This window comes from Prionailurus viverrinus, chromosome A1, assembly GCF_022837055.1.
Source record: "Prionailurus viverrinus isolate Anna chromosome A1, UM_Priviv_1.0, whole genome shotgun sequence".
In the NCBI taxonomy this organism is placed as follows: domain Eukaryota; kingdom Metazoa; phylum Chordata; class Mammalia; order Carnivora; family Felidae; genus Prionailurus; species Prionailurus viverrinus.
In genome coordinates this window covers 211,762,785-211,786,704 of record NC_062561.1, presented here as the reverse complement: position 1 = coordinate 211,786,704, position 23,920 = coordinate 211,762,785, and the positions used below count along the sequence as shown (strand labels likewise).

General features: G+C 36.2%; 1 protein-coding gene across 1 annotated transcript in view; it reads right to left on the bottom strand.

Annotated features, from left to right (window-relative positions):
- Positions 1–23,920, bottom strand: part of NADK2 (NAD kinase 2, mitochondrial) — a 48,694-nt gene that overhangs the window by 4,786 nt on the left and 19,988 nt on the right. The window contains exons 5-10 of the mRNA XM_047867202.1: positions 23,806–23,889; positions 22,286–22,422; positions 15,915–15,993; positions 11,602–11,697; positions 2,413–2,468; positions 2,235–2,288 (exon numbers count right to left, since the gene is read on the bottom strand). Of these exons, the coding sequence (XP_047723158.1) occupies positions 2,235–2,288; positions 2,413–2,468; positions 11,602–11,697; positions 15,915–15,993; positions 22,286–22,422; positions 23,806–23,889 (506 nt within the window). The remainder of the gene's footprint in view (positions 1–2,234; positions 2,289–2,412; positions 2,469–11,601; positions 11,698–15,914; positions 15,994–22,285; positions 22,423–23,805; positions 23,890–23,920) is intronic.

Here is a 23,920-nt window from a genome sequence, read left to right as displayed (position 1 = left end):
AAAAACAGATCCTAAGTTGCCATAGTCCCTTGCCAAATTCCCTTCCAAAACACCATGTCAAAGTGTCCATAAATATTAAGTTAATTCTCTTGATTAAAAATGCAGTCTCAAAAAACTACAGGTAATACGCTTTCTCTAATGAAACTCTCATTACACATGATATTTTTAGAAATCTTTGGGACCTGCTTTCTAACCAAGAGGCACATGACAGTTGGTAGGCAAAACATAAATTGGTCAAAAACAATTATACAAGGAAATCAGGCTTGAAAGAACGTATAGTTGAACACCACATTAAAACATTATAAGACTGTCAGACAATCCACCTTATTTACCAAAATTTTGTTTAAATTATTTGGCTCCTTGAAAAAAATCTAATTTACTCTCAAAAATTTGCTCCTCTGGGAATACAAACACTCAAAATGTGCTAGCTACAGCTGTCTGGCTGGGTCCAGTGGGTAGAGCATGTAACTCTTGATTTCAGGATCATGAGTTCGAGCCCCACTTTGGGCATAGAGATCACTTAAAAAAAAAAAAAAAGTGCTAGCTCTGAAGGTAGTTCCAGAAATGTCTGTAACAGTGACTGCACTACTGGCATTCACTATTGTTTCTAAGGACAAATCTTCAAAGGAATAACATTCATTCAGTAAAGTAGAAAAATCACTGTATTTTATGTATACCCTTAAATTAATTTACATACCCGATATAAATTTCAGTTGTTTTATATACGTTTTAAGTTAAATTATTTTTTGAAGTTTTTTATTTTGAGAGACAGTGAGCGAGCATGAGCAGGGGAAGGGCAGAGACAAAATCCCAAGCAGGCTCTGCACTCTCAGCACAAGCCCAATGCAAGGCTCGAATTCATGAACTATGAGATAATGACCTGAGCTGAAATCAAGAGTCAGATGTTTAACCCACTGAGCCACCCAGGCACCCCTTTAAGTTAAATTATATAATGAATCAACTACTGTAAATGCCTAATTTAACTCTAACACAGATTTAAAGCTAATGCTAGCTCATAAGCTGTGATCAAAATAATCGTTTTGGTCTCAAATTGAGAAAGGGAGAAAGTCCGTTTTAGACAGTTGAAAGGGACTTCAGAGATTTAGTCCTGTTTTCAAACTATTAAAGGCCAACCATGTCCCCCAGTAAAGTAAGTCTTATGTGGAAATCTAAAATACACATATAAATGAACTGGCACTATTCAAATACTTTATTGTGTATTGCTAAATTATTTAAACGGCAACCAAAAAGAGTGAGACTATTTTGATAACTCTTAAATTCAAGTGTCTGTGTTTATGGATGCCAGCTGCAGTCTTACATTTGCCAATATCCACTTTGTGTATTTGGTTTTGGTTGTATATGTTGAACACCCTTACATAGATAAGGAGATGCACTATGAACAAGTTTGGATTTTTTAATAATCTTGAAAACTTAGGATACTCTTCAATTAAACAGAGACAACTAGAGAATCTTTAGTTTGAGGTCTGTACAAAAATGATTCTGGTACAGAAGAGGGGATTTTAGTGAGTTAATTTCATAAGCAAATCAAAGGAATGTGTTTTCCAATTTAAGAATTTAAATATTTAGAACAGAAAAACTTGAAGAATAAATTTGAAGAACCCCCTTAGGTATTACCAATCTATCTCTACTTCATCCTTTTATAGTTCAAGAAGTAGAAGAATGGAACCACAGTCTTGCTCATATTTCCAGTGAGTGACTGGTTGGTCTGGGATTAGAGCCCAGGCCTTCAAGTTCCCTGATCAGTAGTAGTCTTTCCCAACAGTGCTGGTTCTCTCAAAGGAACCCTGAAGTAACCGGGCAGGAATAGAAAGGAGAAAGTTAAAGAGAAGATTTTAGTGAATGTGAAGATAAGCATTCACAGCTCAGTGAACTCCTTTTCATTCAGAGGATATTAATGGCACACAGAGTTTAGGTAAACATTTCCCATTTGCCAGATCTGTATTTTTCTATATTTTCCTATCCCCCAGAATATGTATGTAGTTAAGAGTTTTGGCACAGAGGTTGTATTTCATAGTTCACAAAAATCTAATATAAAGTCCAGCTCTAAACTTTTTATTGTTTAAATATACGTAAAGGTATTATATCAAGGGCCTGTTTGAGTCAAAAAAGTACAATGCTTTGCTAATTAGACAAGTACACTTCATAATAACATCCTAAAGACTGATACAGAACTTGAATGAAACTGTTAGTAATTATGATCATTAGTCACTGACCTTTCTCTACCAATTCTCTGTTCAATGGAAGACTTAAATTTCCTTGTCGTTTTGCTATTGAAAAAGGAAAGGGTGGAATATCTTGAGTAAATAATGTCATAATAGCTAACATACAATAAAATATATACATTATATAGTACATTATAATTGTAACATAAATAGCTATTCTGGTACTCACCAATATTTAAAACATCTTCCACAGCCTGGGTCGCAACCCTGTTAATATTGAATGACCTAGAAAGAAACACCATGTAAGTTCTTTGTTCTCATTCTAAAAACACACTTTAAATTAAAAAGGAATTATCTACTTAATATACAGAGAACTCTTAGAAATTATCAAGAAGAAGCAACCAAAATATGATAGCTCCTTCACCCACTTTTAAAAAGTGGGCCAAGTAAACGGTTTATAGGCTTATATGAAAAAGCATTCAATCTTACTCCTACTTAAGGACACATAAATTAAAAACTGATAATGTATCAAAGGTATATGAAAGACATTCTCATTCATACATGATGGCATTATGGAAGTTGCAGTTGGAAGGCAATTCTTCACTATTAAAATTTTAAATGAACATATTACTCATCCTAATTTATCCTAAAAGATACTTCTATCTATAGTACACAAAAGACATGTGCAAGGATATTTACTGAAGCATTGTTTATAATAGCAAAACAACTCATATCCATAGGAAGCTGGTTAAATATGTTACTATGTAGAGATTAAAAAGCATAAAATAGAACTGTATGTGCTGATGGAAACATAAGTTTAAAAAAACAAAGGCATTATGTAGAATATATATATATATATATATATATATATATATATATATATATATATATAGGTTGTGCCTGGAGATTAGTACTAGATAAATGAAATGAAAGACTAGCTTTTCATTTTAAACCCTTTTGTACTATAACATTCTTTCATGTTTATTTATTTTGAGAGAGAAAGAGCATGAGCAGGAGAGGGGCAGACATAGAAGGAGAGGGAGAATCCCAAGCAGAGTCCGATGTGGGACTTGAACCCACAAACTGCAAGATCATAACCTGAGCTGAAATCAGACACACTTAACCTACCAAGCCACCCAGGTGTCCCTGTACTATAACCTATTTTTAACTTGTAAATATTTCTTTAAATTATAAAATAGAAAAGATGAGAAATCTTTACCAGTGTGATGCTTTGCTTAAACACTTAAGAAAAAATGTTAACACAAACACGAATCACCTAAAAGTAGCTCTGTCCTTGGGTCTACAAAGAAGGTTAAGGAAAGGTTTTTGGGTTTTTTCTTCTTTTTAATTCTTTCCAGTAATTCAGAATTCTGTTGCTACAGAATTCTCACGTGGCCTCAGTAGATAATCTCAATGAACAGCAGCATAATGACCCAAACAACTCTATAAACATAATTCAGTGGCTCTTAACCTTTCTGAGGACGGGGAGTAATAGATACTCTTGCATACACTTCCAACCCTATGCCCTTCACATTTTGAGAAATGTGATAACATTTAGGGCATTCTCTTAAAAATGCAGGTAACAAATTTTATATTAAAAATTTGGGGTCATTCACACACCAAATCCCTATGCTAAAAAAATCCCAAATCTGGTCCTTGCCTATTCTATTTTTCACCATATTCTATTTTTCGCCAGTAAGTGTCCTGACTTTTTTACTGTTCAGTGTGAAGTTCGCAATACATATCTCATCATAATTACCGTCTGCATAATTACATACACACTGCAAGGCATTTGCGGCACTACCTGGCTCATGGCAAGAACTCAATACCGAATGAAAGTATCAAATGAAAGAGATATGCATGAATTATATTCTAATTGACATTATTAGAAGATATGGTTTCAGAATTTTATTTTAAATTAAAAGTCACATAAAATGAGCCATGTTTATTAGGGTTCCACTGGATTAAAATACTGAAGATTTAAATTTTCTTTAAGTTTTTTTTTACTTTGAGAGCGAGCACATGAGCCCGCGAGGAGCAGAGAGGTAGAGAGCAAATCCTAAGGAGGCACCGTGAGGCTTGAAACCACAAACCGTGAGATCATGACTTGAGCCGAATTCGATAGTCAGACACTCAACCAACTGGGCCACCCAGGTGACCCTTGAAGACTTAAGAGAACAAAAGTCTTCTATGATTTGATCAAATATTCCTAGAATTATGATTTATTAGGGATATCATAAGCCAACCCAAACTAAGTCCTCTGAATTGGGGTTAAGACGAATTTCCTATGGTTGTAACCTGGATCTCAGCCAATTCAGTCTCCCTTTGGGAGTGGTTTATATTCTACATCAAAGACAAACTATATGCTTAAACAGGCATTAGCTAACGCATGATGCCTTTATTCTTAGGTCTACAACCTTTACCATTCTAAGAGTTTCCATTTGAAATCAGATAAAACTTCCACTAAAGACAATCAAATTGAAGACAAATTGAATCTTGTCTCTTCTTTAGCTAGTAAAGCTTTCTCTCTTCACTTAAGAACACTTACCCTTAATTAAGTCAGCTAAAACAGAATGTGTAAAGGAAGGGAACTGGGAAAAGTCTTTTAAAAAAACACACAGAAATATATGTGATTGCGCTCAGTAGTACTTCTCCCAGTGAATGTAGCAAATTGTGTTCCATGCTGGGAAGAGGACTGAGATGACAATGGGACAAATCAGAGACAACCTGCTATGCAACATAACCCCTACATCCTATATCCTGTGGAGGAATTTTGGGAAGTGCAAAATGGGAGAGCTAATCCCCAAACCCTTCGTGTGTGTGTGTGTGTGTGTGTGTGTGTGTGTGTGTGTGTGTGTACTTACATGCATACATGCATAGTTAGACTATCGTTTCCATCCTTTCTTGCCATAAATCCATGTGACTGAGTTCTAGCTACAGGAATGAGAGTAGATGTCATAGACAACATATCTAAGACTGTCTCATAAGCCTGCCACAGGTGACCCTCCATGCTTTTCTTCCTTCTGTGGCTTCATTTAAATGAGTAGAGTGACTTCAAAAGCTATGTTTAAAAGATGGTTGAGGCAGATGATGCAAAGAGCCTGGATACCTGGAGTCACCACTTTGAGACCCACCTCCCAATTGGGAACACCCACTTGGACTTTATAAGAACAAGAAATAAACTTCTATTGTGTTAAGTCACTGAGTGGGGGTTTATCAGTTATAACAACTATCTTATCCAAAGTCATACATTTCCATATTTTATAGTCAAAGCAAGGAGAGGGTCACATAGGAAAACTTTTATCTCCTAGTATCAAGAATTAAAAGAAGAGTAAAAGTTGGCACAGGAACAGACACTCAGATCAATGGAACATAACAGAATCCAGAAACGGACCCACAAACGTATGGCCAACTCATCTTTGACAAAGCAGGAAAGAATATCCAATGGAATAAAGACAGTCTCTTCAGCAAGTGGTGCTGGGAAAACTGGACAGCGACATAAGAAAGAATGAACCTGGACCACTTTCTTACACCATACACAAAAATAAAATGGATGAAAGACCTCAGTGTAAGACAGGAAGCCATCAAAATCCTCGAGGAGAAAGCAGGCAAAAATCTCTTTGATCTTGCCCACAGCAACTTCTTACTCAACACATCTCCAGAGGCAAGGGAAACAAAGACAAAAATGAACTATCGGGACCTCATCAAAATAAAAAGCTTCTGCACAGTGAAGGAAACAATCAGCAAAACTAAAAGGCAACTGACAGAATGGGAGAAGACATTTGCAAATGACGTATCAGATAAAGGGTTAGTATCCAAAATCTATAAAGAACTTATCAAACAACACCCAAAAAACAATCCAGTGAAGAAACAGGCAAAAGACATGAATAGACACTTCTCCAAGGAAGACATCCAGATGGCCAACCGACACACGAAAAAATGCGCAACATCACTCATCATCAGGGAAATACAAATCAAAACCACAATGAGATACCACCTTACACCTGTCAGAATGGCTAACATTAACAACTCAGGCAACAACAGATGTTGGTGAGGATGCAGAGAAAGAGGATCTCTTTTGCATTGTTAGTGGCAATGCAAGCTGGTGTAGCCACTCTGGAAAACAGTATGGAGGTTCCTCAAAAAACTAAAAATAGAACTACCCTGTGACCCAGCAATTGCACTACTAGGCATTTATCCATGGGACACAGGTGTGCTGTTTCAAAGGAACACATGCATCCCCATGTTTATAGCAGCACTATCAACAATAGCCAAAGTATGGAAAGAGCCCAAAATGTCCATCGATGGATGAATGGATAAAGAAGATGTGGAGTATATACAAAGGAGTATTACTCGGCAATCAAAAGGAATGAAATCTTGCCATTTGCAACTACGTAGATGGAACTGGAGGGTATTATGCTAAGTGAAATTAGAGAAGGACAAAAATCATATGACTTCACTCATATGAGGACTTTAAGAGACAAAACAGATGAACATAAGGGAAGGGAAACAAAAAGAATATAAAAACTGGGAGGGGGACAAGACAGAAGAGACTCATAAATATGGAGAACAAACAGGGTTGCTGGAGGGGTTGTGGGAGGGGGAATGGGCTAAATGGGTATGGGGCATTAAGGAATCTACTCCTGAAATCATTGTTTCACTATATGCTAATTTGGATTTAAATTTTAAAAAATAAAAAATAAATTTAAAAAAAAAAGAAGAGTAAAAGAAATAAGCTATTCTATTCCTTTCTTTCCAGTGATTCGTAAGGTCTACAGAATTTAAAGTCTGTCTTCACCATTTATTAGCCATATGGCTTTGGGAAACTTCTGAGACTTTACTACTCTATTAACGAAAATAAAATCACGTATTTCCAGGGGCACCTGGGTGGCTCAGTCAGTTAAACGTCTGATTGCAGCTCAGGTCATGATCTCATGGTTCATGAGTTTGAGCCCCACATCAGTGCAGAGCCTTCCTGGGATTCCCTCTCTTCCTCTCTCTCTGCCCCTTCCCCTAATCGCACACATGCTCTCTCTCAAAATAAATTAATAAACTTTAAAAAATAATCACCTACTTCCAGAGTATTTTTGAAAATTTAACATATTTAGCTCAGACAAAGAAAGTGCTTAGAAATGGTAGTTCAAGGGGCATCTGGATGGTTCAGTCAGTTAAGCATCTGACTTGGTTTAGGTTCAGGTCATGATCTCATGGTTTTGTGGATTTGAGCCCCGCATCGGGCTCTGCAGTGACAGCATGAAGTCTGCTTGCGATTCTCTGTCTCCCTGTCTCTCTGCCCCTCCCCCACTTGTGCTGTCTCAGTGTCTCTCAAAATAAACTTTAAAAAGGGGGGTGGGCACCAGGGTGGCTCAGTTGGTTAAGCATCTGACTTCAGCTCAGGTCATGATCTCATGGTTCGTTGGTTGGAGCCCCACATCAGGCTCTATATTCTGTGTCTCCCTCTCTCTTTCTGCCCCTCCCCTGCTCACACTCTCTCAAAAATAAATAAACGTTAAAAAAAAATTTTGTTAATGGTAGTTTGATAAAAGTTATTAATGTATGGAAATGTACAGCTTTCCTCAGTCCTTCTGGCCCCTAGGTTTCTCTTCTCTCCCTCCATTTTCTGAAGAGAAAAAGGACAGAAGATGAATGGGAAAACGCAATCACAGGCAAAGAACAATCAGCAATGGGAGGGAGTAAGGTAGAACATTAGAAGCAAGCAAGCTACATAGGCTGAAGAGAGAAGAGGCTGAGTAATCAAGGTGGCAGGGATAGGATATAGTTAGTGACAGAGTTCTAGACATCAGACTTTATTAAGCAACACAGAAATGAATGAAATTCTAATCTAAGCCACATTTATTCACATCCAATGGGAACACAGGACTCAACTATGAGGTGTGTGGCAATGGAGGGAAGGACTGCTTTACAAGCAAGCCTAATGGCTCTTATCCTTTATGCTCTTCTTACTACTGAAAGGTTGAAAACAAACTCAAAATCAGGGGCACCTGGGTGGCTAGTCGGTTAAGCATCTGACTTCAGCTCAGGTCATGATCTTGTGGTTTGTGAGTTCGAGCCCCGCATCGAGCTCTGTGCTGACAGCTCAGAGCCTGGAACCTGCTTCAGATTCTGTGTCTCTCTCTCTCTCTCTCTCTGCTCTTCCCCCGCTCATGCTCTCTCTCTCTCTCTCTCAAAAATCAATTAACATTAAAAAAATTTTTCTAATAAAAAAAAATAAAATCACACACACCCCAGTGCAAAAGTCAAAAGCCTATTCACTGCCTTTAGCATAACCACGGTTTCACTAAGATCAGCCAAGTTTACCTTAATAATTTTTCAATACAACCTAGTGACACATCTTTGAACCAGCGGCTTCTACAGACAGCTCCCCCTCTGCATTTAAACGCTGGCAGTCAGGGGCGCCTGGATGGCTCCATCAGTTAAGCACCCGACTTTGGCTCAGGTCATGATTTCACGGTTTGTGAGTTGGAGTCCCGCGTCGGACTCTGTGCTGACAGCTCAGAGCCTGGAGCCTGCTTCAGATTCTGTCTCCCTCTCTCTCTCTCTCTCTCTCTCTGCCCCTAACCCACTCACATTCTGTCTCTATCTCTCTCAAATAAACATTAAAAAGCTGGCAGTCAAAAAAGCACTGGCTTTTTAGTCAAGCACACCTGAGCTTTTTTTTATCCAGGTTCTGACATTAGTTCTGACCTCACCCTAAATTGTTTATCCTTGTGAAGCCTCAATTTCTACTTTATAAAACAGGGATACTACCACTTTCTTGCAGGATTTCTGTAAGAATTATAGTCAATGTATAAAAAGTACCTACCACAGTATATTCAAAGTAACAGGGGCTAAATAACTGATAGCTTGTATTTACTGCATACAACAGAACCTACAGAATCACAGTCCATTTCCCCTCATTTTTCAGAAAAGGAAACTTGTACAAGATCACAAAGCTAGTTGGTGATTTTGCCAGGTCTCTCTAACTTCCAGGCCAGTACTCTTTTCAATTATACCGCTTTGCCCACGATGGGGGTGCGGGGGGGGGGGGGGGGGGGGGGAGGGGGCGGTGAGAATTCTAGGAGAAGGGGAGAAGGATCTGGGAAACCATTTCTGATTTTCAATCCAGTTTTCACCAAGTAACATATCATGTTGAGCAGAAAAGATGTTATGATAAATTAAAGCAATTAACTAATGTTTTCATTTTATGAGGGCTACAAAATAATTTTATAGCATCTTAGATTATTAAATTACTTTTGCAAACTATTGTTAAAGTCATTTTAGACATGTAGTTCTCACTGGCCCCCCTCAGGAAAATGAAATATTAACCAATATTTTAAAATGATACTTCTCATTTTTCTCCAAAGGTTTATTTGGCTAAGACTAGGATATTTTTAAAAGATGTGAAGTTACTAAGTACTTATGAATGAACTGTGATGTCTGAAAATTACTTCAAAGTATTATGAGACAAAAGAAGACAAAAGGGAAACAAGATTGGGCATGTGTTGATAATTATTGAAACTGATTAATGGGTACACAGATATTGATTATACTATTTTGCCTACTCTTACAGATCTTTAAGTTTTTCCACAATAAAAAGTATTAAAAACACCGAAAAAATGGGAAGTAAAACTCCATTTTAAACTATCCAAACTTAAAATCACAGATTAATACTGTGTTTGCTACCTGTATTTGTAAGCATGTAGTCATTTATTTGAAAAAAAAAATGAGAGATATGTATTAGGTACTGTGCTATACATGCAAAAACTAAACAAACAAAAAAACCACTAGTCACCATGCCAAATACCTCAAGTTGCTCAAACCAGCTGGGTATTAGGTAATTAGAGAATAATGTGGTAAGTGCTGTCAAAGTGCTATTACGAAAAAGTGCTTGGGATGCACCAAAAGGGGATTCATTATGCTGATGAAAAGAACTAGGTCCTAGTAGAGATTCCCTACAGAGAATGACATTTGAAGACTGGATTTTTCAGCCAGGGGAAGGAAAGTAGAAAATGTTCAGGCATTCAATGCAGGAAGAAGTTGCACTGAGCAAAAACAAAAAGCCCAGAGACAATGTGGCTTGTGCTGAGAATTGCAAGTAGCCTGCAGTGTCCCCATTGTGCCAATGGGTTAGAGTAAGGCAACAATAGGCTGGTGAAGTTTCTTATTTAAAGGGTCTTACACACAGACTAATCTGAACACAGTCAGAAGTCAATGAAGCCTTTACAGCACAGAAAGGAATAGTCAAATTTATCTACATTTTAGAAATATTACTCTGTTGGCAGTATGGACGACAGCCTGAAGAATAAAGGGTGAGACACAAAGATTATTCACTAAAAAGATGGGCCTGGACCAAACAGCAGTAGAAACTGCAGAAACAGAAGTGTGGCATAGAGCAGTAGACCACACAGCAGTAGAAACTGAAAAAGAGGGGCAAGGACTTCAGAAGCGTGACTGGCAGGATTCAGAGACCAGTACATGTAAAGAGGAGAACAGGGAGACTCAAAAGTAAGAGCCAGGTTTTAAGGAGTACTGTTTTTTCTCTAGAGCATGAACTCACAGTAACAGTGATATTATTAAGCAATACAGGGATCACAGCAAGAAAAACTAAAGATGGGGGCGCCTGGGTGGCTCACTTAGTTAAGTGTCCGATTTTGATTTTGGCTCAGGTCATGATCTCACAGTTCCTGAGTTCAAGCCCCACATGGGCTCTGTGCTGACAGTGTGGAGCTTGCTTGGGATTCTCTCTCTCCCTCTCTGCCCCTCCACTTGCTCTCTCTCTCTCTCTCTCTCTCTCTCAAAATAAATAAATAAAACCTTAAAAAAAACCTGAAGATAATAAATTTAGTTTTGAATGTGTTGAATTTGAAGGTCTATTAACATTCTATTTAGTAGGTAATTTTAGAACAGAAGTTTGGGCTCAGGAAACAAGATAGCTACAGATAAAAGTCTGGGAGGCATCCGTGTCTGTGTACCAAGAAGCGAAGCCATTACCCAAAGAGAGGTTATAGGGTAAACAAGATACAGGAGCCCAAGTTATCTCTAGTTAAGCCTTTGACGCACAAACCTCCAGGACATTTGTTGTTGTTACTGTAGTTGTTTTCATTTCTTTACTATTATTTAAAATATTTTTCATTTAAAAACAATACAGTCCCCCCAAAACATTTTCTTTTTTCTCTTTACAAACCTAGGGCAACAGGCTAAAAAATGACCAAATCCAGGCTATAGCTCTAATCTAAGAAGTCCAGGCAGGACTTCTAGAGCCAACTGATGAGTAAAGCAGAAACTGGGCCAACCAACATAACACCAGGCTACCTCTTGCGTTTCAGAGGCCTTAGATACACCGATATGCAGCATCGAGTAAATTACATTACTTAAAATATTTCACAAAAGTCAATAAGTAACATCCCAAGGTACTCACCAGGCCTTTGATCCTGTTCCAGTACACAAATTGAGCCCTGAACTCTTCTGTTTTTCCCATGGACCATCATCAACTGAAATCTCATAGTAGGAAGCCCTAAGAATTGAGAATATAAAACTGGATTTGCTGAATTTATGGCTCACGGTAAATAAGACAAACACCGTTTCTTCAGAACTAATGAACTCTAAGTGGGCCAGCTTGACTCAGACATACCTGACTTAGGCACGCACACCATGATGCTAATACCAATACTGATTAAGTGAAAAAGTAAAAAAAAAAAAAAAATCTGTAAAACTGCATCCCTCTCCTATCCATATGCTCCTTTATATCAGTATTTTAACATTTCAAACAAGGGCTCCTTATAAATTTTTACCTATGATTGCTTCTACTGTTTTTATGGACTCTAACACATACAGATCCTTATTTCAGAATTCAAAAAGAAAATACCATTCTTAAGTGAGTTTCATTCTTGGTAGATAGTTCTTGATATATCCCAATCTGTATCTAATCCTTCAAGTTACCAACAGTTCCTGGTCAACTCGTGTTTTTTAAGTTACATGTTAATGTGCCTTTTGAATTGATAGTAGGCTAAGAGAGATAAAATTCTAAAAATTCTCAGTCAGTACTGCATCAGTGGGCAAAACTAGGAATAAAACTAAAACTATAATTTCTTTAGAGATTTCTATTTCTTACAGTATTTCATAAATATTAAATCAAATGGGTTTTCTGACACCAGAAAAAATGGCACTATTCCTTAACTGTATGAACATACAAATTTGCAATTATTCAAAAAAACTTTTGAAACATGTAAAAGCTTATTTTGTAAACTGTATCTTAAAATAATGGTGTCATTGATCAACACTGGGTTATTTTTGCCCAACAGATAAAAAAGTTAAACTCTTAATATAGCTTTTCCAATAATGACAATTATTAGGCTTGCAAACACTAACATTCAATGGATAATATTATCTCTTATTTTAACCCTTTCAATTTCTCCTGCCAAATTCAATCTTTAAAGGTTTTACATGGCACAACTCCTTTTCATTTTTTCTCTGAAGTCACCATTCTTCATAAAAGATAGGCCTAATATTCACATTTAATCTATTTCATAGCTTTGTTATGTTTTCCTAGAATGTTGGGAATTTTAGGCATATTAGGAGCCTATTACATTCAGACAAGCCAGTCAACTCTACAGGAATGGCTGCTATTATGCCAGAATCACACTGAAACAAAAGATTGATTAGAGTTAAGTGGGGACAGGAGAGAAGCAGAGCTGGAGAGGAAGAAAAGTATAGTCAGGTAAGAGGTGTTGAGTCCAAAACAATGAGCAAATTTAGTGTCATTCTCACATGCAGGTTTATCAAGATTAGTCAACTCAGAAATTTTTTTTCAGGGAAATTATTTTTTTAAGGCAGCAATAAAACTCACAGTCCCTTTAGAGTGGGGATACTTCTTCTTAAATTCTCCACTGCTACAGCCCAAGAATAAGACATTCTAGGTTAGAACAAATAGGAGAAAAGAAAAAAAAATTGGGCTTTTAAAATGTTCTTAAATGTAAGAACATTATAAATGAGGCAGGAATAATATTGCTGCACTTCATATTTTTCAAGCAAAGCACTTAAGTTTTCAGGGCATAGTGAAGCCTCAGTACAGGACCTGGAATCAGAAATACTGGGTTTTATATGACAGTTCTAATGCTAACTAATTAATTATATGACCATGGACAAGTCATTTGAACTCTTCAAATCTCAGTTTTTTCACTGATAATTACAACTACCCTTTCTCACAGGGTTGCTATGAGAGTTTAATGCGGTAATACACACAGTGCCTGACACACAGCAGGCATCAAGTGTTCATTTCCTTTCCAGCTAAGGGTCTTGGTCATAGATTCTTTAAAAGTAAGTTCTAATACCTCCAATAGTGAGGACTTTTTCAATAGCATCAGAAGCGAACCCACTGCTCTCCTGATCTTAGTAAGGATATAAGGTGAGGCTCAAAGAACACAAAAAGAAGCAGCATCAGACATTATTTAGGAGATAAACCAACCAAATCACTGCTGCCACAGAAAACAACATTCAATCTAAAATCTAATGGGACTTCACTGAATTCCCAAAAGTCTGTCAACTGATCCCAGTTTTCCTCCTTTTATAAGTTATTTAATTTTTAGTAAGTACAAATTATAAAGCAACACTAGTAGAAGCTCTCAGAAGTTACAACTTTTAAAATATACAAACCGAATAACATAAGCCATTAAATGGCTTCTCTAGGATAAACACAAACTTACAAAACATTTTTACCTTTGTCATCTATTATTTTTTTATTCAGGTATAATTAACAGTGTTCTATTAGTTTCAGATGTACCGTATGATTCAACAATTGTATACATCTCTCAGAGCTCATCAAGACAAGTGCTCTCTTAAACCCCTCTATCTCTTTCACCCACCACCCCTCCCCTCTGGCAACCACCAGTTTGTTCTCTGTATTTAAGAGTCTGTTTCTTTTTTTTCTATTTGTTCATTTGTTTTGTTTCTTAAAATCCACATTATGAGTGAAATCACATGGTAATTGCCTTTCTCTAACTGACTTATTTCACTTAGCATAAAACCCTCTAGGTCCATCCATGCTGTCACAAATGGCAAGGTTTCATTTGTCATCTATTTAATGTAGAAATTTCTTCAATTTCATTTAAAGTTGTTGCTTTCTGCCTTCTGTTTTTAGTAATCATGACTAAATTATATCACTAATTAGAGATACATTTTCTGCCTTCTTTATCACATAAAAGTATCCATGATTCATTTCCATATTGCTTCAAACTTGGTATATAGCAAAAGAAAAAATCTTATGTATAGTGTCAGTCTTATTACTATGTTAAAATAAATATATTTACACTTTACGTTCTGTAAAGAATGTATGCTTAGGATTCCTTTGAAGAATAACTTTTACTTTTAATACTTTAAAAAATTACACATTTTACCACGCTCCAAAAAAAAATAAGATCCCTAGTGACTCGCATGTCACACATAGCAGGTACACAATATATTTTTACTGAATAAATTTAAAATTACATTAATCAAAATAATTATAACTAAAAAAGATTGTCCAAAGCATGCTGCTGAATCAGGCTTTGTTCTTTTCAGTACTACATGAGTTAATGATTGGCTAAAACAGAGATATCTTCTTTAATTAAGACAAACATTTCTCATCATAATTAAACTTCTTATGAAAAGACAGGACAACGAACAGAATTCCAGAATACATGGAACTCTCAGTAAACTAGGGAATCAACTACATGATCTTCAAAGGGTCACATGGTTCTGGTAGCAGCAAAGTGGGACAGATTCATCTCTAATTTTCCACTCCTAATTCATTTACATCTAGAAAAATGCAAAGGCAAGTTCTAAATGACAATGAAGAATTAAATTAACGTTACATTATTGCAGTCATTTTACAACTGGTAACTAATGTCACACGAAAAGTTTTGAAACAAAATTCTGACAATTTAAGCCTAAGTTATACTCAACACCCACAAAACAGATTTCATCAGTAATAAAATACTATTATTTTTATACTAATGAAGAACTTTATTAACCTTAATATTTGCTAATAATGGTTACAAATTTAAACTGTCAATATACTTGACATACGATGTTGCATAAGGGATACAATTAGCACCAAGTAGTATTCCTGCCCAACATGTTTAGCATGAATCTCATCATGCATAGGAAAAAAATCATACAAATCTAAAACAAGGGATATTCTACAAACCAACTGGGTTAGACTATTCCAAAATATTAATGTCATGAATGAAAAAACAGTGTGGGACTGAGGAACTGTTCTTAATTCTAAAGGGCCATGATGGCCAATGCAATGCATAATCCTTAACTAGATCCTGGATAAAAATAAGCAAACAAATCTACCTTAAGGGACACTATTAAGATAATTAGTAGGGAAGTTGTGATATGGACTGTCTACAAAAGTTTGTAACAACTGCAAATGTATGCCTAGTATATCATTCTGTTAAACATTTATAAAGCCACCTATATGATAGATTAAAGGCTCTGCAGTAACAGGACCCAAATAACTTTTTGTTTAATCTAGGGTTTCACAAACTTTTTTGGTCATAGAACCTTCTTTCCCCTTAACACGTATTATAAATGTGTGAGAGGGTTTTGGAAATATTTCATTTAATAATTCACTTCTATTACTTCTACCACCTTAATTATTCATAATTCTTAAGTTATAGAAATTGAATAAATATCTAAAAAATACTAAAACATTAAATTCCAAACTCAAGATCACAGGTTTAAAAGTACCTGGATGATAGACTCTCCCCAATGAAGACTTCATTTAGTGCCCTCACTGGCAAAAGCTGGGGTCCTGAAGCCTCAGGTCCTGAAGGTGATGAAAAAAATTTTTTCAAGACAACTTGTTTAAATCTTAGAAACGTTAGGATTTCAATTTTATGAGACATTACAATATTCACACTTTTCACTATAATCCATACTTTAACATTATTAACATATAAATAAAATATCTTATTTAAAGTGTTCATAATAGGGGCACCCGGATGGCTCAGTCAGTTCAGCATCCGGCTTCAGCTCAGGTCACCATCTCACCACTCATGGGTTCAAGCCCCGTGTCAGCTCTGTGTTGACAGTGTGGCGTCTGCTTCAGATTCTGTCTCTCTCTGCCCCTCCCCCGCTTACTCATGCTCATTTGACTCTCTCACGCTCACTCGCTCGCTCTCTCAAAAATAAATAAAACATGAAAAAACTGGGGCGCCTGGGTGGCTCAGTCGGTTAAGCATCTGACTTCAGCTCAGGTCATGATCACAGGGTCCGTGGATTTGAGCCCCGCATCAGGCTCTCTGCTGACAGCCTGGGGCCTGCTTCAGATTCTGTGTCCCCCCTCCCCTCTCGGCCCCTCCCCCACTCACGCTCTGTCTTGTTCTGTCTCTCAAAAATAAATAAATGCGAAAAAAATTATAAAAAAATAAAAAATAAAAATATTTAAAAATAAATAAAATGTTCATAATATGAACCTCAAAGTCACTTAACACTGCTGCAATGAAGCCTCTAGCTCTCCAAAATAAGCCTTAATTCTTCTTGAAACAATTTTTCAAGACCGAGAAAATACATATTTATTCTTCTCATAAGATTTTTGTTGTCACATTTAATTTCTCTCTAAAAGCTTCAGAGGTAGAAATGATCAAGTACTTCCAGAGGAGAGCCACTTTGAAGTTAAGTGGCAAATTACACCCATGGCTCATACTGGAAACCAAATCAGTTATTATTAGAGATCAGATTTCTTTTTTTTAAATAGAAAACTTCAAGAGTGTTTCTAGCAATAGTAGTCCTGAAGGAACACTGCCACATCTCCTTTCATGACTTCTGAAAAATGTCATCTTTTTTTTTTTTATTCTATAAGGCTATATGCACAGTTTATGTAATCTGCCTTGATGATATTTAAACCTCACTTCATCACAAAATCCTCCAAAGGATTCCCACTGCTTTCTTGATTAAAATTGCAACTGTCACCTTCAAATGGTTTCTTTTACTTATCTTTTATCAGTCTCCCAACTGGAAATGCCAACCTCATCTTCTCAATGTCACCAAAAGCAGATTCATTGCACCCAACTCTCGCTGGGCAAGCACTGTGGAACAAGTTCCCTTCTCTGTCTCCTCCATGCTTTCTCCTAAGTCAAAGCTTGAAAGTCTACCTGGACTGTGGTAACTAGCCTCTAACAGGGTCCCCAGTGATTCCTGCCTCCAGGTATTCACATTCTTGTGTAACTCTCTGATAGCATATTAGGTTTGGTCTATGTGACCAAATAGGGTACGATACAAGTGATGGTACGACACTTCCGAGATTTGGTTTAAAAAGCCACCCTGGCTTCCTTCCACCTCAGCCTCTTTTCTCAGATCACTTGGCTTCTGGGGGGTTGGGGGGGTGGGGAGAGACTTCATGAGCAGTCCAATAAAGAGGCCTACATAGTGAGGAACTAAAGCCTCCCGCTAACAGTTATGTGAGGAGCTGAGAAGCACATCTTCCAGTCCCAGATGTCTTCAGATACTGCTGTCCTGGATGACAGCTTGATCCTCCTCCCAAAAGACTCTAAACCAGAACTAACAAGCTAACCTGTTCTTGGATTCTTGACCTTCACAATCTCTGAAATCATAAATATTTGTGTTTTAAGATGCTAAATTTGGGGGTGATTGGTTATGCAGTAATAAATATCTAATACACACTATACACCTCATATACTAATAAAATCTCTACCACTGTCACCAACACAACCACTGATCTAATATTCTCCTGACTTGCTACCCTATTATTATATTCCTGTTTATATGTTTATTAGACACTAATTACACGTATCTCATTTCTTTTGGATTTAACAGTCTATGGGGGACCCAACGATGCTTTTGAATATAACAAGTTGTCATACAATGCCAAAGACCATAAGAAAACTTGTTATCTGATTAAATTGTACGATGGGCTAACGTGATCAGCTCAATCTCATAATATAGCTGAAAAAACTTGACACAAAAAGGTATATCAAAAAATGTGATATGTTTAATCAAATTCACATTAAAGATTATAAAACCTAACTTTTGAAATTGTCTTAATTTGGTACCAGATCTATCATTCTCACACATGTCAAAATTTAAGTTTTACAAATGCAAAAAACTAAATTTTATTCTTTAAATTATTTTTCTTTACATAAGGTAATTCCTTTTTCTTTTTAGTGTTTGTTTATTTTTGAGGGAGGGAGGGAAGGAGGGTGGGAGGGAAGGAGGGAGGGAGGGAGAGAGAGAGACACAGAGAGACAGAGAGAGAGAGCGAGCGAATGGGACAGAGTGTGAGCAGGGGAGGGGCAGAGAGAGAGAGAAAGACACAGAATCTGAAAAGGCTCCAGGCTCTGAGCTGTCAGCACAGAGGCTGATGCAGGGCTCAGACTCACAGACTGTGAGATCATGACCTGAGCCGAAGTCAGAGGCTTAACTGACTGAGCCACCCAGGCACCCCTATGTAAGGTAATTCCTAATGGAATTTGTTTTACATCTCCCCTCAGATTTTCTGCAAATGCCAAACTAACAGTAGGTACTCACTAAATATTACTAATAAATCTGATTTCTCACCAAACTGTAACCATGTATTTTATATAGTCTTGACTTTCTGCCTCTATTCCCATTTCTCCCTATCCAAATTTTCCTTTCCATTTTGCACTTTTATTGTGTGTACTTGCTGAATTTCACCTAGAACCCTTTGTCAAACAAGAAAATTAAGATTGCTTCAGGTCTCATTAATCATCTTAATTCTGCCTATATTTTCTTTCATGCTAATTGACTACTACCAAACATTACCTAACCAATGAAACTGTACATTTATAACTTAACTCAATAGGACATGTAAAGGACAATTAACAATTTTCTATCCAAAACAATGGATTACAAAATTAATTATAATTTGTATTTTTAAATATAGAATTGTTATACTAGTAACAGGGACCACTACATGTACAATTCTCTTTCACCACCATGCTGCTATACTATGTTTCCAGGTTTACTTGCAGTGGGTGCACCCATGAGACTAGTAATGGCCAATGAAATATGAGGAAAAGTAGTGATAAAGCCTGGCTCCTAAAACCTGCCTTAAGATACTCTATGCTCTTTCTTCTTTCCACAAGCTACAGAGGATCCAATAGAAAACTCAGAGGCCTTAGAAGATGGTAGGAGGCACTGTTTGGAAGTTCTTCAACACCCAGTTGACAGTGACATGAAATAGAAATAAACTTTCAATATGTTAAGCCACTGAGAATCTGGGATTATTTATCAAATCAATTCACTTATCCAAATTAATACAACTAGACTTGCAAATAAAGTTACTAATTAAGGTGATGAAAAATTTTAAAAATAATAATATACCAACCCTACCTTCCCTTGAACATATCCTTTAACAACTTGTACATAAATACAATCCAATAAAGGATAGATTTTTCTTAAGCTGAAAAGTTAAACACACACAACACTAGAATTTTTTTTTTTTTCCTCTGTAATCTTTGGTTCTAAATTAGAAAGCTAGGGGAGCCTGGGTGGCTCAGTCAGTTGAGCATCTGACTCTTGATTTTGGTTCAGGTCATGAACCCAGGGTCATGAAATCAAGCCTGGCACAGAGCTCTGTGCTGAGTGTGGAGCTTGCTTAGGATTCTGTCTCTCTTTCTCTCTCTCGCTCTCACTCTCTCTCTCGCTCTCCCTCTGCCCCTCTCCTCCACTCATGCTCTCTCTAAAAAAAAATTTTTTTTAATTTACAACAGACAACATGGATGGAACTAGAGGGTATTATGCTAAGCGAAATAAGTCAGTGAAAGAAAGACAGGTATATGATTTCACTCATGTGGCATTTGAGAAACTCGACAGATGAACATACGGGATGGGAAGGAAAAATAAGATATAAACAGAGAGGGAGGCAAACCATAAGAGACTCTAAAATACACAGAACAAACTGAGGGTTGCTGGAGGGGAGGTGGGCAGGGGGATGGGTTAAATGGGTGATTGGCATTAAAGAGGGCACTTTTTGGCATGAGTACTGGGTATCCTATGTAAGAGATGAATCACTGAGTTCTACTCCTGAAGCCAAGACTATACTGATGTTAACTAATTTGAATTTAAATTTAAAAAAAAACCACATAAATATAAATATATTATTAGAAAGCTAAATCCAGGATAAAACATGGTAGCATATTTATACTCTCAAATCTACTCCAATATTTCAAAATTCCTAATGGCAGCCTCCTAAGAAATGTTCCCTACCAACTTGCTGAGAATTTAAATAGAAAAAAATGAGATACAATTTGAAATCTTCCTAAATTTTTTCTCATAAAGCTATAAAAATAACAAAACTCAACAAAAAAGCCCTCTAAAATAGTGCCTAGATACAGGTAAATATCATATAATTGCTTCTAACAAAAATAATTATTACAATAAGCATAGTCATTTCCAGTGTTACTATTGAGAATTCTGAAACTATTCTGATTCCAGATTCTTTATATATAAAATAACCTACTTCAGCCACAATCACCCACCACTTCCTCTCTGGAAGCTTTCAGGAGCTTTGTTTCATCCCTAATATTCTGACATACCTTGGTTTGAAATCTGTTACCATTACTTGTGAGTCCTTTCAATTCAAAGAATGGTGCCTACATTTTGAGAAATTCTCTTGTGTTTTTTTTATTTTGAACATTTTATCTTCTTTTTCTAGAAAAACATTAATCAGATGTGAACATCCTGGATGTTACTTAGTTAATAACTATGTGATTTTGTTTCTATATATATTTAGTTTTACAAACTAAACGGTAAATCTGAGACAGGAATCTGAGCAATGAATCTCTGAATATCAATCTATAGCTTTCCTATAATGTAGTTGGTGAATTTCAGAGCCAAATCTTAAACATCTCTGGTGGTAGCAATAACTTCTTTTGGTGAGGGATAAAGTAAAACTTTTAGTTAAAAATTTAAATCTTACTGCAGTCTTTGAAAAACAGTAATAGAAATCCATATGCATATGATTGGGTGGGGGGAGCATCTTTAAAACATGACATGAACACATAGTTTAAGAATATCCTAACCTATATAAACCTATAAATCACCATGGGGGGTGCCTTGGGGGCTCAATTGGTTACACATCCCACTCTTGATTTTGGCTCAGGTCACAATCTCATGGTTTTGTGACTTCAAGCCCTGTGCAAGCTCTGTGTGCTGATGATGGAAGCCTGCTTGGGAGTCTCCCTCTCTTTGCCCCTCTCCTGCTCGCACTCTGTCTCCCTCTCTCAAAATAAATAAATAAACTGAAAAATAAAAAGCTTTAAATCACCATGAAAAACTCTGAGAACAATGACCATAAATAAACATCAGGTACCACGACAAGACAGAGACAAAACAGATATTTAAAGGTAGCTTTTCCTGGTAAGTTTAGCCAAGAAATGAAACACAGGACAAAAAAATATCTTTTCCTGGAGTCCGTAGATATCTAGTATATCTCTTGGGATCTTCTCATATCATAAAAATCTTATAGTTACTGGAAAAAGTGGGAAAATATGGTTAAATTATAACCCACAAATTAACTCACAACTGAGAATTCACCTGAACACTCATAACAAAAAACTGCATATCACCTTATGCTAATATTCTCTTAGCAGTTTACAGAGATTGAAACACAAATCTTAAGGCTAAGATGCAAAATTTCTCAACAAAAAGGTTTTAAATCAATGAGCATAACTGTGGTGAATACATTTAAATACAACTATACAAGTGTATAATTATGATGAAATCTACATACTAGCTCGTTTTATTTCTACTGCTTTCTTTTTCCTTTTTGACATTTCAAAGATTAAGGCCAAGAATCTGTCCTTAAATATCAACTATTCTCTTAGACATTTATAGTCCTTCCATAATCAACAAGTTTTCAATCCTAGATAACATTTCTTCTGGAAATATGCTTACTTCTTATTTCAGTATCTAGTCATTAAATTTTACACCTGAAGTAGTTCACTGTATTTTCTTAAGTATGGTCAGTGGCACTAAAATCCTCAAATAATTATAAATTATTACTTCTAGAAATTAGAAATCAAAGGAACTCGAAGTTAAATATTGCTCCAAACACATCTAATTCCCAATCCACCTACTTTCATCATGGACTCTTTCAATGTTGAAGGCTCTGCTATGTTGATTCAAACTCAGCTGCTGTTCGTGAAGGTCCACGGGAACAGGGTTTATGCCAGTCCCTTCAAGGTACAATCTGATTCGTTGCCTCCATAACCACCTTAGAAGAGTGAAGGAAAATCAAATTAATTTAAGATAGAATAAAGTATTTTTAGAATTAGATATAATTTCACCAAATTAAAAAAATAAAAATATTAAAAACTAGTTATCCCATGAACAAATTATACCAGAAACATCCAAAACCCACAGGTTCCTACTCAAAGACCAATTTAGAGATTAGGTCTCTCAATTATAACAGAAATATCTAATGTATTTATATAGAATCTCACACATATCTGAATTAAAGCCAAATTCTTTATCATATATCCATTAAATCTAAGACACTGAGTTAGATATAGTTGCATTTTGCTCATACAAAAACATAACATGAAGAAAAGAAAGCACTCTGAAATTAAAATAATACTGTGTTCTGGTGGTCAGATTAGACAAAATTCCCTCCCTTAAAATTCTGTAATGATGATTTTTTTTAATAATAAAAAAGAAACCAATGACAAATATTGTAACATTTAAGATTATACCTAAAACTTAAACATTTTTGATAAAAGGAAAAAAAATCAGGTAAAATTAATTTCAAAACCAAAAACTGATGTGTCAAAAAGTTAGTGGGACAGATTCTGCTAGATTAGCATATAAAAATATACTCCCATTTGGTAGCTATAAACTGGTCATCTGTAGAGGTGCCAAACTTCTGAAATCAATAGAAACTGGAATCATTATTAATGATTCCACAAGTCAAGAAGACTTAATACAATTTCACAAAAAACAGAGAAAAAGCTTTCTCCAACAATAAAAATCTAGTCTAAATCAGGAAATAAAAAAGCAGTCCAACTTGGCTCACTCTATTATCATCACCAACCCCATCTCAGCTCCTCCCCCCATCCTTCTTTTTTCAGGACAGCCTGGCCTCCGAACACAGTAAGTGAAAAAAAATATGAAAAAACATCCCCCTGCTTAAGATACACTTAATATGTAAAATAAAGACATCAGGAACCTTCAGCATAGTGGAGTAAATCCAACCCTCAGCCATTCCGGATGGGAGATGAGGATAAAAAATATAAAATCTCAGAATTTGAACACTTAATTTTAGCCAACAGTTTTAACTATCTTTCTACCAAACTGCTAAGAACACAGAACCAGGTTTAAAAAGTAAAAATGTGGCCTCTATCTCACTGATGGAGAAAACCCCTCCACGTGCAATTATGTTACAGGCCAAGGGCACTTGTCAGGGTTTCTGGAAAGTTCCACCTGGACTAGAAGAAAGTAAGGTAGAGATGTTTGTGACTCAGCTAGTTTATTACTTTTTATGGTTACTGTTGTAACTACAGACTAAGCCAAATATTATCCAACTTGTACTGTTCAATAGCATTTTTAATAGCACATATTTATTAACATTATTTGTAAAACAACTGTAAGAAATTCCTACCTGAACTCACCACGATAGAACTTCTGTAAGGCTTCTGGAAAGGAATGTGTATATCGAACAGGAAGACATAAATGACCCTCAGACCTTTATTTTAAGAGATTTGGAGTGGTGTAAA